Genomic DNA, 14,606 nt, shown 5'->3' with positions numbered 1-14,606 from the left:
GATAGATGCTATCCTGTAGGTTGCATGCATTCTTTTTCAGAAAAACAGTTCAAGTACTAATTAGCGTGTTACGCTATTTTCAACGGAGAAAACAGTCAAGGGCAAGAGAGGCCTAACGAGGAATTTAAGTGAAGATAAGCACGCGAGGTGGGCTTTCTTTTAATATCCAGCACTATAGTGTGGATATAAATCAAATGTTTTGAAGTATGAAATATCTTTTCTGAAAAATGAAAATGTGATCATCTCTTTTAAAGTTGTTGTCATGCCATAAAATATTTGTTTTGAGACCTGTCTGATAGGGCTATATGCCGAGACTTTTGGCGATGCCAAAAGGTTAGTAACGAATTCGGTTCCCAATAGGACCGCAAGTCCTATTCGGAATTATGTGCACAAGAGCTGTGAGCCATCCTAGAGAGGTTGGCCGGCGAGGGTACTGTTGAAGGTGGCCACCTTCACGGTACACTAGATTCTCAGACATGTCAGAATACAAAAGAACTTAGACTGATCAGTCGAACTTTTAAGATCACAAAAGAATTTAGTATGCTCGGGCCTTTTAAGAAAAACCCCCGGGTGATACTGTGGATGGGTGACAACTTATATTGTATGTTTTGTTTTCGGCACGTGTTAACTGAGTACTCCTGTACTCAGCCCTGCATGTATTTATAAACGTGCAGGTTGAACGTCAGGATGGAGAAAAGATTGATCGGAGTCGATGCTATTAAATAAGCCTGTGGATATCTCGACGATTCGTATCTTCATACACGAAGTCGTTCAGTTGGGACCTATTCCGCTGTGTTTTGTTGAATGAGAATAGTATTGTCTCATCATTGAACTCTGATTCAGTTGACATATCAAACATTCTTTTCTGAGATTGTACCAAATACTCGACTGTTATTTTGGTAATATCACATTTGTCCTTCGACAAGTTCTTCAGATTTTACCCCTTTTCTATCCCCGCTTCTTTAATCCCCCATTAGTCGCGAATCACCCATTCTTGTTATCCTTAATGAGAATTGGGTCGTGACAGAAAAGGTCACTGAGGCCTACCACGAGATTAAGCCGAAGGGTCTCGCCGCCGCGTATATAAGATTCTCCGTGCTCACTTTGACCGAGTCGACAGAGAGGTCAAAAAATTATGCGTCATCTACAAGAGTGAAGCGGCTCATTACCAAAGCGGAGCCACGAGAGCCGACATTCTGAGGTCGGCTTTGCGAGTCTACTACGACGACACCGCCAAAAAATTCAAATATGTCGATGTTTGGGAGGTCGTCAAAGATGAGGAAAGGTGGGCCGGCGGTGTTAGGTCCAGCTCGGGCTTGACCTCGAAGCGCACGAAGCACACGGTGGGTGGCCAATACTCGTCTAGTGAGGGCGGTTCGGGCAGCGCCACACAAGAGTTTACCTCGCAGGAGGTTGAGGGCATGGCAGACGATGCCGGAGGGTCCTCCCGTGGGCGCCGTCGACCGCAAGGGAGAAGTGCGGCGAAGGCGGCGAGAGGGAGGGGGGGTCGAGCCGAATCAAGCCAGGAGGGCTCGGGCTCGGGGGCACCCTCGAACTCCCTAATGTCCATGTACATGAGCGCCACAATGGCGGACACTTCCCGCATGACGCCTCCCTGATACCAAGCCTACCTTGCCGGAATTGAGTTTATGGCAAGACAACTTGGTATTCCGCCTCCAGGTGGCTTCAGTGCACCTCCACCGCCTTTGGGGGATGATTCGCCGACGGAGTAGTTTTTTTTATTTTCTATAAAATTGTATTTTAAATTATATAATTTTATTTTTTTAGGATTTTAATTATGTGTTTTTTTTATTTTTTTAATTTTAAGTTGTATTTTTATTTTATGTTGTAATTTTATTTTATTTTTAATGAAGTGTGTTTTTCTTAATTGAATTTGTTGGAAATAAAAATAAAAAATGAAATTGAATGAATAGTAATTTAAGGGACGGATAAGAGATGGAGGGTTGCAGGTTCCGTCCCTTAGTTAAGAGATTAAGTAAAAAAGTATAGTGAGGCTCATGAATAGTAATTTAAGGGACGGATAAGTGACAGCGTTACGAATGTCCTAAGGATACTTATTCCGCCCCACTTTAATCGATATATTTAGTTTTGAAATCTCTCTCTCTAATGTTACAATTTTTTAATGAAAATATTACTTTCTCTATTTTATTGTCTCCCAAATTGTGATTTCTACTTAATTTGTAAAACAACAATGCATAAAATTTTATGATAAAAATGCATTACTTAGAGTAGATTGGAGGAAGTAATAAATATTCCCTCTATTCCATTGTAAGTTCTTGATTTTCCTTTCTTATTACTCCATCCGTACTTGAAAATTTGTCACTTATTTACATTTTCGTCCGTTTTTAAAAATTTGTCACATTTCATTTATATCATTTTTGGTAGTGGACCTCACATTTTACTAACTCATTCTCATTCATATTTTATATAAAATTATATAAAAGTAGGATTCACATGTCATTAAATTTTTCAACTCACTTTCTATTATATTTTTGAAAGCTCGTGTCGAGTCAAATGGTAACAAATTATTAGGGACTAAAGAAGTATCTTACTATAATTAAGTGACTTATTTTCATCAATAAGGATGTAATTCATGTTTTTTTCAAAACTATATACTCCATATTTTAACAAAATACTTGAAAATTAAATTTGAGTGATTTTCTAGATTTATACATTTAAAGTAATTTATTACCATAAAACCATTCATTAAAGTGACATGCTTATTCTTCATAGCAAAATGAAAACATTAGCCGATGCGGTGTGAAGCATTTATTTTCTTTTCTTTGAGCATAAATAGGGAGGGGATGTATTTTAAATTGTTTTATTTAACGGTGTGCGTATTTATTATCCCAATTTGTTTCATCAGATTTATGAACTTATATGATAAATATGGGTTCGATGTATGTAAATAGGAAAGTAAAATACAACGTCCATTTCCAGGACAATGACAAATCCAATTTATGATCCCATTAATTTGCTTTTATGCATAGACTAGATTATCTCAAAGGGCATCATATTTATTTTGGTTTACTCTAAAAGTGATTACATACTAATTTCCCCTTAAAGTAGATATTTGTGTAATTGTTGATGAGAAATGGAAAGGAAAACATTCCAGATAAGTTGACACATAATAAAACCAGCAATAAATGTATATGTATACGAATACATACAATGATGTTTTATAGACGTTAATTCGACGTATTTAAATGGGTAGTAATTAGTACTAGTATTTATTACAACACTTTATATATAGATATACAAAATGTGCATATATATAAACCCTTCCTTCCTCTTTCTCTTTCTCTTTCTCTTTCTGAGAAGCTTCATTCTCCCTCCATTGCTGAATATCCATGGACTTGTCTTCTTTCCACACCAATACTATACTATTACTAGTCTCTCTCTACTCAATAATCCTATGATTAATTCCTAATTTCAATCATTTTCTACTCAATTTGTTATTAATCAACCATGAGGCCTCTACAGCCGCCGCCGAATCGGCCAACCCGGCAGCGGCGCCGCCCCGACCTAACCCTGCCGATGCCGCAGCGCGACACCTCCCTGGCCGTCCCCCTCCCCCTGCCGCCGAGCTCGTCCAATCTCCAACTCGAGCACTCAGAGCTGGAGCGCGTGACCCGCATCGGGAGCGGCGCCGGCGGCACCGTGTACAAGGTCCTCCACCGCCCCAGCGCCAAAATCTACGCCCTCAAAGTGATCTACGGCAACCACGAGGACGCCGTTCGCAACCAGATGCGCCGCGAAATCCAGATCCTCCGCGACGTCGACAACCCTAACGTGGTGCGCTGCCACAACCTCATCGACCACAACGGCGAGATCCAAGTCCTGCTGGAGTACATGGACCGGGGATCGCTCGAGGGCACGCACATCCGCAGCGAATCCTCCCTCTCCGACCTCGCCGGCCAGATCCTCTGCGGCCTGCACTACCTCCACCGCCGCAAAATCGTCCACCGCGACATCAAACCCTCCAATTTGCTCGTCAATTCGCGAGGAGTCGTGAAAATTGCCGATTTCGGAGTGTCCAGAATCCTGGCGCAGACCATGGACAACTGCAATTCGTCGGTGGGGACGATCGCGTACATGAGCCCCGAGCGGATCAACACCGATCTCAATCACGGGAGATACGACGGATACGCCGGTGATATCTGGAGTTTGGGGGTCAGCATTCTGGAATTCTATTTGGGGAAATTCCCCTTTTCCGTGGGGAGGCAGGGGGATTGGGCGAGCCTGATGTGCGCGATTTGTATGTCGCAGCCGCCCGAGGCGCCGGCGACGGCCAGCCGCGAGTTTAGGGATTTCATTGCGTGTTGCCTGCAGAGGGATCCGGCGAAGCGGTGGACGGCGCCTCAGCTGTTGAGGCATCCATTCATCGCCAATCGTTAGATCATTCTTGCAAATTTGCCCCTCTGGAACTAACTGTGCTGCCCGTCGCTAATCGTTAGATCGTGTTTAGGATTGTGGTAGGCCTTAATTAAAATCTGTTTTAGGCTTATGGAGTTGCCATTGCATTGCATCATCATGTGTTTGCTATATTTGTGTGAAGATGTTGCACTCACTTGCTATAATCCACTAAATCTACCACCACTATCTTGCTTTGGATTTTACTATAAGATGGTGTCTTTTATTTGGGAAAAAGCCTCTATGGTCTTTGCATTGGGATAAATGCATAATTTATATGAAATGTTTCGACCTCTTTATATTGGTAAAAAAGGTTCATTCGTATTTCATTTTAATATATTAAGATATTTTTGAATGGAGGTTATTAACTTGTAGACTATGTGAAATACAAAATGTTTAATGTTAATACAAAACGTTATATTATTATTTTTATGTTAATACAAAAATATCTTCACTCCATGTTTTGCATGCCACATGTAAAATATCAATTACATATAAGGGAAGGTATTAAATTGAAACATTTGTACGTAACAAGGATGAAACATTTTGTATGAATTATGTAATTATCCCTTTTTCTGGTTTGTTACTTTACCCCAACTATGAAAATACTACGTCCTTCATCCCAGAAAGTTTGTCACATTTTCCATTTTCCTCTATCACAAAAATTTTCACATTTCACTTTACCATTTTTTATAGTAGACCCTACCACTAACTCATTTTCACTCATATTTTATTTTAGAACTAATAGTCACTCCGTCTCACTACAAGTGATGAATTTCTTTTTGGCATGAGATTTAAGAAAATGATATTTATTGAGTTAAAGTGGAGTAAATAAAGTATGAAAGAGGAAAAAAATAAGTGGGATAAAGAGAGAATAAAGTAATAAAGTAAGAGATGAAATATGTTTTGTTTTTTGCTAAAAGAGGAAATCAATCACCTGTAAGGGTGTCCACTATGGCATGGACGCGGCTATAGCCGCGTCCACGGGCGGGCGGCGGGCGGGCTATAGTAGAAGGCGCGGACGGACGGCGAAATCGGGGCGGTAGGGGGGCGGACGGGCATCAGCCGGCTCCGGGGCGAGGACGCGGCGAGATGGCGAGGACGCGGCTATAGCCGCGGCGCCTATAGTGGCGGCGCCGACCGCCGCGGCTATAGCCGAATTTTTTTTTTTTACATTTCAATTCACCTATAAATACACTCCACTCCATTCATTATTTTCACACCATTCCAACTCTATATCTATAAAAATTTCTACTAGATTAAATGTAGTGTGTAATTTTAATTTCAATTTTCATTTAGTGTGTAATTTTAATTTTAATTTTAATTTTAATTTTAATTTTACTTTTAATTCTACTTCTACTTCTACTTCGTATAGTCGTGTTCTTCTAATTACGTATAGCCCGATAAATTTGTTCATAATTACTTGAAACATTATAAAATGAAAGTTGATTATAAAATTTGGGGACTATTGGAGGTGTCCACTATAGTGGCGGAAATAGAATTTTGGGGCTATGGACAATAAAACTGGGGCTATGGACAAAAACTGGGGCGGGGCTATTGGGCGTGTCCGCCTTATAGTGGACACTCTAATGTGTCCCAAAATAGAAAGTTGGTCACTTGTGATGGGACGAATGGAGTATATAAAAATATAACCCACATTCCACTAATTTTTTAACTCATTTTTCATTACATTTCTTAAAATCTGTGTCCGGTCAAAGTGTGACAGAATTTATGGGACAAGAGAGTAACATTTTGCTATGCACATATGATTGATTACTTTATCCCAATTATGAGAATACCAACATTTTGCTATGCACATGTGATTGATTGTATGCCTACTTTTATCTTCATCCTATAATAAGTCAACCACTCCGATTTTTCATTACATGAATCCTTTTCCGATCATGATATAGTGTTGTACAAAGAAATGGAATGTGACTTGTGTCATTTTGACTTGTGCTGTAATAATAATACTAATAATACTTTAAAAATGTTAATGGATTGTGTAGCCAATGCCCAAGATCTGTCTAGTTAACGATTATCGGATTCCGGATTTTCAGTCCCTTTTTTTTGTTTTACTTGACAAATATTAACATGTTTCTTACATTACTTTAGCCTTGAGTTGATGATCGTACTGTCGGTAGTAACTGATGAAGTTTGAAATTGAAAACATTCGTGCATTTATTTGTACTTTTCACCATTGTTGGCAAAAGGAAACGCATCTCTTCTTTTAGCCCACTAGTCACTACAAATAAAATTGTGTATGATTTAAATTTTATAATAAGTTAATAAAATGAAACCTAAAAACAAAAAGAAAAAAAAAAACATAGACGGACGCTCAAAATTGTGCATAAATTCTGTTTTAACGTATGAGTCATTTTTACAACTTTCATCGAAGTTGAAATAATTTTGAATTTTTTTAAAGTGACAGCCATTTTCATGATATTTTTTAATTAGAATATAGGTAGTTCAGTTGTGGTCTTAGGCCATCCATCCACTACGCTGTCTCTATACCGTCTCTTAACCGCCCCTAAAACTACTATTTGAGGGCCCCACTGTACTTTTTTACTCCATCCCTTAACTAAGGGACGGAACCTGCAACGCTCCGTCCCTTAACCGTCCCTTAAATTCCTATTCATTCAATTTCATTTTTTTATTTTTTTTCTTCAACAAATTTAATTAATAAAAACCACACTTCATTAAAAATAAAATAACATTAGAACTTAAAATTCAAAAAAATAGAAAAAGACATAATTAAAATCCTAAAAAAATAAAAATGACATAATTTAAAATACAATTTTATAGAGACAACCAAAAATGAGTTTGTCTCAAATTGAGAGTGGAACATAAAACATTCAAGGATGTCTCTATAAAAGAGAGACAACCAAGAATGAGTATGTCCCACATCGAAAGTGAAAAATAAAACATTCAAGGATGTCTCTATAAAACAAACAACCAAGAATGAGTTTGTCCCACATCGAAAGTGGAACATAAAACATTCAAGGATATCTCTATAAAAGAAAGACAACCAAGAATTAGTATGTCCCACATCGAAAGTGGAACATAAAACATTCAAGGATGTCTCTATAAAAGAGAGACAACCAAGAATGAGTTTGTCCCACATTGAAAGTGGAACATAAAACATTCAAGGATGTCTTTATAAAAGAGAGACAACCAAGAATGAGTTTGTCCCACATCGAAAGTGGAACATAAAACATTCAAGGATGTCTCTATAAAAGAAAGACAACCAAGAATGAGTTTCATAAATTCGCAAGCCCATCAAATATATATGGGTTAATACGAATTTATTGTATTCATTTATTTGTAAAAATTGTTTTTAAATATAAAAAATAATTTTTATAAATAAAAAATATTTTTTAAAAAATTCATTTTTTTAAAAAAATGAATTATTGCGTCAGCGTGACGCATGCCCTGGGAGCTTGCCACGTCGCCTCGGCGCGTGGCGAGACGTCGCGTCGCGTGGTCGCGGGCTACGGGACGGCATGACGACGGGCTAGGGACGGAACTCCTCGCTGCAATGCGTCCCGCGACGGTTCCGTCCCTCCGGAACTAAACGCGGGACGGTCGCGAGACGCGTAGTAATGGTTTCTCTTCCGTTTCAAAAATTCACATTTCACCCAAACATTATTTTTAGTCAAAGCATTCATTTTCATCTTCCATAGTTTCTCTTCGGTGTTTAGATTTCATGGTCAACTTAGCAGTTTAAAAATTTTCTTCTTCATAAGAACCTGCTTCGATTATTATGACCATCTCAGCAAGTTTGCATCGACTCTATTTTCCCACTGAATTACCTAGAATTCTGATCAATCATCTCACATATACTCCCTCCCGCATCTTGTTACTAGTGATTGGTTTCTTTTAGGCACGAGATTTAGAAAAATGATATTTATTGAGTTATATGGAGAGAAAAATATAGGAGAGATAATAAAATAGAAAAATAAATACAGTCTAAAATAAGAGAGTAAATGTGTTAATTTTTGTTATAATGAGATATTAAAAAAATTAATAAGACACATTATAATATATGTTTTGGTGGAATCTCTTGTTAGGTCTATGAAGAAAAATATATTGTCATGTATAATTTCATGGGATGTAATATAGGAGTTAGTTTGGTGGAATTGTTAACCTTTTATGTTGGAGCCACTTCCAGGCTGGACTTGTCATCTGCACAATCACTCCCTGAGCTGCTAAATTGACGTATATATAGCATTAGTATTGGGCCTAGTGGAACTACAATTGCCTATACTCCTATTTTTTAATTAATCTGATTTTTAACTTATTCAAACTTGACTTAGTATTATTTTACGTTATGGCCCCTATTTTAACGTCATTTGAAACAGTAGCATGAGATTTTAGAGGGTTTATCTAGAAGTCAAATAAATTATGTCATGCTTAATTTTAGACTTCTTAGTAGAGAAATTGCTGTTCAATATCCCCTGTTAAGTGGAGAGTCGTCGTTCATGATTTGACCACCTCATTTAATGTTTATGCAGTTGACTCTGAATTCTTGGTACAAACTATAAATGAATATTTAGGTCCTATAATTCACAAACACTCTTTAACATTTTTTTTTGAAAACCTCTGTTGTATGCTTCCTTCCTTCCTTCGGACGCGATTGATTATAGAGAAAGGAAAATCTCAAATAAGTTAGTAATATGCTTTTTCATATTTTTGGGGCAGAGTTAGTAATCCCATATCAGTGTTTGGTTATCTACATTACTAACTTAAGTTTGACAAACTGGTGCTTGATAGGTGATATAGCAGTCTAGATGTTTAGCTGAGCGGGAATCTCAAAATTTCCAAATTTTCTTCCTTCCAACTTCAGCAATGCCTTTTAGAAATCATATACATACCTTGATTGAGAGAGACTCTCGGCGGCTTGTGGATGGGGGAAGAGGCGTAGATTGACGCTCGACGCTACACTGCGTATAACCAGGCATGGTTTCGACAAGCATATTTACTCGCTCTAACGTTATGAAAACTCTCGAAACTTAGTCTGTGTTGAAGGGTTTCTGATTTTAGAACAACATATTTTTGTTTCGTAAATTGTCGACGGCGGTTTGTATTGTGCTCACCATATGTTTGTTAATTTGCTATGCTTTATAGGTGCCTATTTTTTTCCCAAATTTGGGGCAGTTGATTTATGTTGGCTCTCAATCGGGGAATTACTCACCGTGTTTCTATTCATGACATTGTGGGGCGAGCTTGATTGATTTCATATGTCTGTTGTTTCTTCATCCAAAATATTTATACATAGTTGGTAGTTTATGTCATGGCATGAAATAAAATGTAGGATTTTGGTGACGACCTATGGCAGACTAGCAACTACGTTTCAATGCTTTCGAAAGGAATACAAGTTTTCAAGGTTGGTGTATGCATTACAAATTGGGTATTTAACTACTTTCTCTCGGTGCTTCTTACGAACGAAGAGTGTGGTCAAAGTAAGGCAATGAAAGGAGATAGGTCTAGGCGTTGTTGGTCAGACTGAGAGGAGGCTATGGTAATAGCTGGATTGAAGGAATTGGTTGCAGTTGGGTGGAAATCCGATAATGGTTTTAGAGGTGGATATTTACAACGTCTCCATGAGCAATGAAAAAGGAATTTACAAGAACCGATATAAAGCCCCATCCCCATATTTACTCGAAGGTCAGTACTTGGAAGAAGAACTACTCCTCAATTTGTTCCATCCTCGATCGGAGTGGGGTAGGTTTCAATGCACACGATGATTACAAAATAGAGTGCGACGATGAGCAATGGTCTCAGATTGTGCAGGTACGAGTTGAGTATTGAATCATGAATAAGTTTATAACAGGTTGCTTGCAAAATTTTATCCAATGCTATAATTCATATGTTTCAATTGAGGTCGTAGTCCATCTTTATTTCAATATGCATAATGACTTTGTATTCGATCTCTGATATTAATTAGAAGGACAATAACGCGAGGTACATGCGCAACAAATCTTGGCCTCTTTGGGAAGAATGGAAAGAGATCTTTGGCAAAGATCGTGTTGTTGGTGCTCGGTCGAGAGGTGCAGCGGAGTCCGCTACTATGATGAAGGCGGCACGGGAGCAGACCAATGGATATGTGGATGGCGATTACCATCCAAGCTTGGATGAACTATTTCCTGATGAAGTAGTTGGTGAACATGCCATCCCAGAGCCTGGGAATTCAAGCAACACTCATGGGGAGAGGTCTACTCAAAAACCTATCAAAATAGGAGGTAAAAAACGGAAATCTATAGACCAGCTGGAGTGTGTCCTTGACATCATGAACAAGATGAATGACAATACAACCGCACGGCTAGATACCTTATTAAAAAGGATAGGATACGAGTTCGAACAAAGTGCTAAGCAGGAAGAGGTCTACAAGCTGCTGGACAAATCTCCGGGTTAACAATGAAGTAAAAATTCTACACATCTGCAAAACTTCTCAAAGAGCCGGAGTTGTTGGATCTCTTTAGGATTATGCCGGAGGATGACCGCCCTGAATTTGTGGTGTTCATGCTGGAAAGTGATGGCATGATATAGCAGTCAGATCAACTAGTTAGACTGTTTTCCATCTTTTTTGAACTTTGCTAGTGCAAATGGTGGAATAGTTATTAGGTTTTTTTTATGAAGGCTCCATGATGTGCCAAACATTCAACAATATGCTACCTTGTTTTATAGTTGTGGAACTAAATGACTATGTAGTTTTTGTAAAGAAGCTTTGTTTATTTCCTCATTCTAATGGAAGTGATCAGTGTTGCCTTTGTTTACCGAAAGTTTGCATAATATGTTTGAGAATTTGCTTGTTTGAGAAAGTTACATTTGTTTTCCATAAGTTATCTTAATATGTTTGAGAATTTGCGTAATCTATGGGAGCAAAAAATAATCATCAATTTGACTAAAATTTTGCTTACCTTGTTTGCTTTTTGGGAGCCAAAAATCCCTCAAAATGACTAAAATTTTGCTTACCATGTTTACTTTTCGGGAGCCAAAAAATCCCTCAATTTGACTAATATTTTGCTATTGCAAACTCTGCAATTCATTTGTACATAATATAATGGATACTTAGCAAAATGTGAGCAACATTGTGGAGAAAGAAACAAAAACAGATTGAAACTAATGACAATGGTAGTCCACAATGACCAAGAAAATTAGAATTGGTAGCAATTTCTAATGGATCAATAGCTTCCATAAAATCAACTAGTGCATATAAAATTCTGTCTATTTCAAAGTACCATCAGGAATATATCGAAAATCCTAAAATCAAAATGAAAACAAGTTCTAAAGTAGAACAGTTTCATCAACAAATTATGCATTGAAATCAAGCCACATTTCAGCTGCTAAATCTTCTCTCTTCTTAGCCCATGCGGTGGTAGGTTCGATGCTCTGTATGAAATCCACTCGATCATCATCAGGATCAGATCGACTGCCATCATCCCCTTGGCTATCCATTTGCACTTCAAGAGGATCAATCTCCATTTGACCGCGAATGAAATTGTGGAGCAAAAAACAAGCATTAATAAGATTTGTTTGCACATCAATTGGATAAAAGCTTGAACTGCGAAGAATCCCCCAGCGCATTTTCATCACAGCAAAGGCGCGCTCTATGATGTTCCGAGCCTTGGTATGGCGCATGTTGAACAATTCTGCCGGTGTCTGAGGGGCATGACAAGAGGGTCCCCATTCTTTCAAATGGTATCTAACTCCTTTGTATGGAGTGATAAAGCCTTCACTATTCTCATACCCGTTGTCGCACAAATAGTATTATCCTGCGTAAGACAATACAAAGCTATAGGAACATATAAAACAAACGTGGAACTACTGAGCCAAAAATTACAATAAATTATATAATACCTCTTGGTACTTTGAAGCCAAGTGGTCTACTGAGCGCGTCTCGCAATATCCTCGAGTCCCCAGCAGATCCCTCCCACCCAGGTAACACATAGACAAATCTTAGACGACGGTCACATAGAGCCAATGTTTTGGTGGCTATTTGTCATTTCTTATTGCGATATCTGGGAAGATCTGTGGTAGGAACACGAACGTTGATATATGTCCCGTCCAATGCTCCTAGACAACCCTTTTGAAGGAGTAACACCAAGTGAGATGGATTAGTTCAATTGGAGATAAGTATATAAGATTCAATCAACTATTAATTTACACAAATAACCAAACCTTAAACCACTTCCACCTTGCGTCGGTGCAATTTTCATCAACAGGTTCAGGTTTCACTAGCAAAATCTCATGAAGCTTTAGCACTCCATATAAGACAACGTGCAGGTAGCGAGAAACGGTCTGCGATGAGCGGAGGAAATGGAAACCAACCACACGAGTTTTATTGTGGTGAGCTAGTATACCCAAGAACATTGCTACCATTTCTTCAACGGTGACAAATTTCTTATCCACAAGACCACTGACATCATTCAATAAACGACATAGTCGACCGAATGTGTTTCTATCCATGCGTAGATTATCCATGCAGGACCTATCAGTTACACCAACCAATCTGTTGATATGGTGTACATTCGTTGGAATGCGCTCGAGCAATGAAAACCTATTTGTCCAAAACCTTCTAGTTTTTTTGGTCTTCTTGGATATGATAATGGAGATTAACATCCAAATAACCAACATATTCAAGCGATGGCTCGTAATTATCTCCTCTAGCACTAGCATGAAGTATGATAGCTCTTTCCGCCGACGTGCAACCTAAAGAACGATGCAAAATAGAGAATTATTGATTTCAATAGCTAAAAATGATTGCCACAAAAATCATAAATTTGTTTCGTCAACCAACTGGAAACCATAACAAGATACTGGTATCAACATAGTTTCTAAGATGCTTAGTCCAAACTGCAGGAATATTAGGATATCAATTTATTCAAATTACAGAAATCTTTCTACATTTTGAGTATACTTCGGTACAACACACATAATAAATTCTACATCTCATTCATTGAATCTAGACTTCAATGCAAATTCACTTACACCTTCAACACAATAACCAATTCAGAATTGAATGACTGATCCCTTACTTCAAATTCGTGGAACAAGTGGTCAATAAAAAACATTATATCTAACTTTCGATGCAATATCAGAACCTTTAATTGCGAAATCCATTCGTGAAATTCAACAAAAAATGGTTACAGAGGGAACCCTCTCCCTTCAGCGCAATAACAGAACTAGAACTGTAAATGCAAAAACGATTGGTGAATTCGACCAAAAATGGTAACAGAGGGGAACCCAAACCCTTCGACGCAATATCAGACCAGAAATGCAAAATCGGTTTCAGAATTCGACAAAAAATGGTAACAAAAGGAACCCTAACCCTTCGATGCCATATCAGAAACATATCAGCAAAATCGATTTGTGAATTCAATCAAAATGGGTAACAGGGGGAAGCCAATTGAGGGGAAATAGACACACCTTAGTCTGAGTTAGTTCGTTTGTCATTTCTACGCTAATACCTTCGCCTCTAAATCGATCGTCCTCTTATGGCCACAGTTGGAGAAACTCAAGTGTTGGAGCTATCACTTCAATTTGGGGGTGATGCCACAACGAAGAAGAAGAGGAATTGAAGGGCAAAATGGTCTGCAAAGTGCCCTAAATTTTATCGGGAAATTTGGGTTTCACACTATCGGAGGGGTGTTGGTGATATTGCCTATTATGTGAATGGTAGATAATAAACAAAATTTTAGCGGGTCAAGTGGGTAGACTAACATTCCAATCAATCAGCTAAAAAATGCCTATATAACTATCTCTTTCGGACGTATTACTACCAATCAATCAAGCCCGAACTATTTCCCAGAATTCTCACGAGACCTGACTTTGGCTGTATAAATATTTATATAATTCATGAACGCGCTTCTTTTACTATGATTTCTATTCTAATAGCGTGTGAAAAAAAATAAATTTTAGTAAAAAATCCACATAGGAAATTGCTGTATCATTTTCCTCACATTTGTTTAACTTAATCCATCATTATCAATGTGGATATAAATTTGACAAAAAGGACAACAAAATGTGGCATGGTCATCCACAGATACACTCAACAACACGCCCATCATTTCTCCATCTCATAAATATAAAAAAAAGTGGTCTCTTTTCTCCTAAAAATGGAAAATAATCTCGCAAGAATGATGACAAACACACACAAACAATAGTTCATG

The 14,606-nt window shown here is 38.1% G+C and overlaps 3 protein-coding genes across 3 annotated transcripts; 1 reads left to right on the top strand and 2 right to left on the bottom strand.

Moving 5' to 3' along the window:
• The first annotated feature begins 2,508 nt into the window (after positions 1-2,508).
• On the top strand, positions 2,509-4,671 carry LOC121743818 (mitogen-activated protein kinase kinase 5-like). The gene has a single exon (XM_042137184.1). It carries the CDS (start codon positions 3,490-3,492, stop codon positions 4,417-4,419), a length of 930 nt encoding a protein of 309 aa, XP_041993118.1. The 5' UTR covers positions 2,509-3,489; the 3' UTR covers positions 4,420-4,671.
• A 6,955-nt stretch (positions 4,672-11,626) lies between these two features.
• Positions 11,627-14,211, bottom strand: LOC121744051. The gene is made up of 4 exons (XM_042137493.1): positions 13,864-14,211; positions 12,616-13,146; positions 12,295-12,520; positions 11,627-12,209 (listed from the first exon to the last, which is right to left on the bottom strand). The coding sequence occupies exons 1-3, from the start codon at positions 13,888-13,890 to the stop codon at positions 12,437-12,439; spliced, it is 642 nt and encodes a 213-aa protein (XP_041993427.1). The 5' UTR covers positions 13,891-14,211; the 3' UTR covers positions 11,627-12,209; positions 12,295-12,436.
• On the bottom strand, positions 11,749-12,075 carry LOC121745791. The gene has a single exon (XM_042139744.1). The coding sequence runs from the start codon at positions 12,073-12,075 to the stop codon at positions 11,749-11,751; it is 327 nt and encodes a 108-aa protein (XP_041995678.1).
• Positions 14,212-14,606: the final 395 nt, after the last annotated feature.

This window comes from Salvia splendens, chromosome 8 (assembly GCF_004379255.2).
Source record: "Salvia splendens isolate huo1 chromosome 8, SspV2, whole genome shotgun sequence".
In the NCBI taxonomy this organism is placed as follows: Eukaryota; Viridiplantae; Streptophyta; class Magnoliopsida; order Lamiales; family Lamiaceae; genus Salvia; species Salvia splendens.
Note: the sequence above shows the minus strand (reverse complement) of the source record. Positions and strands in the feature narration are given on the sequence as shown.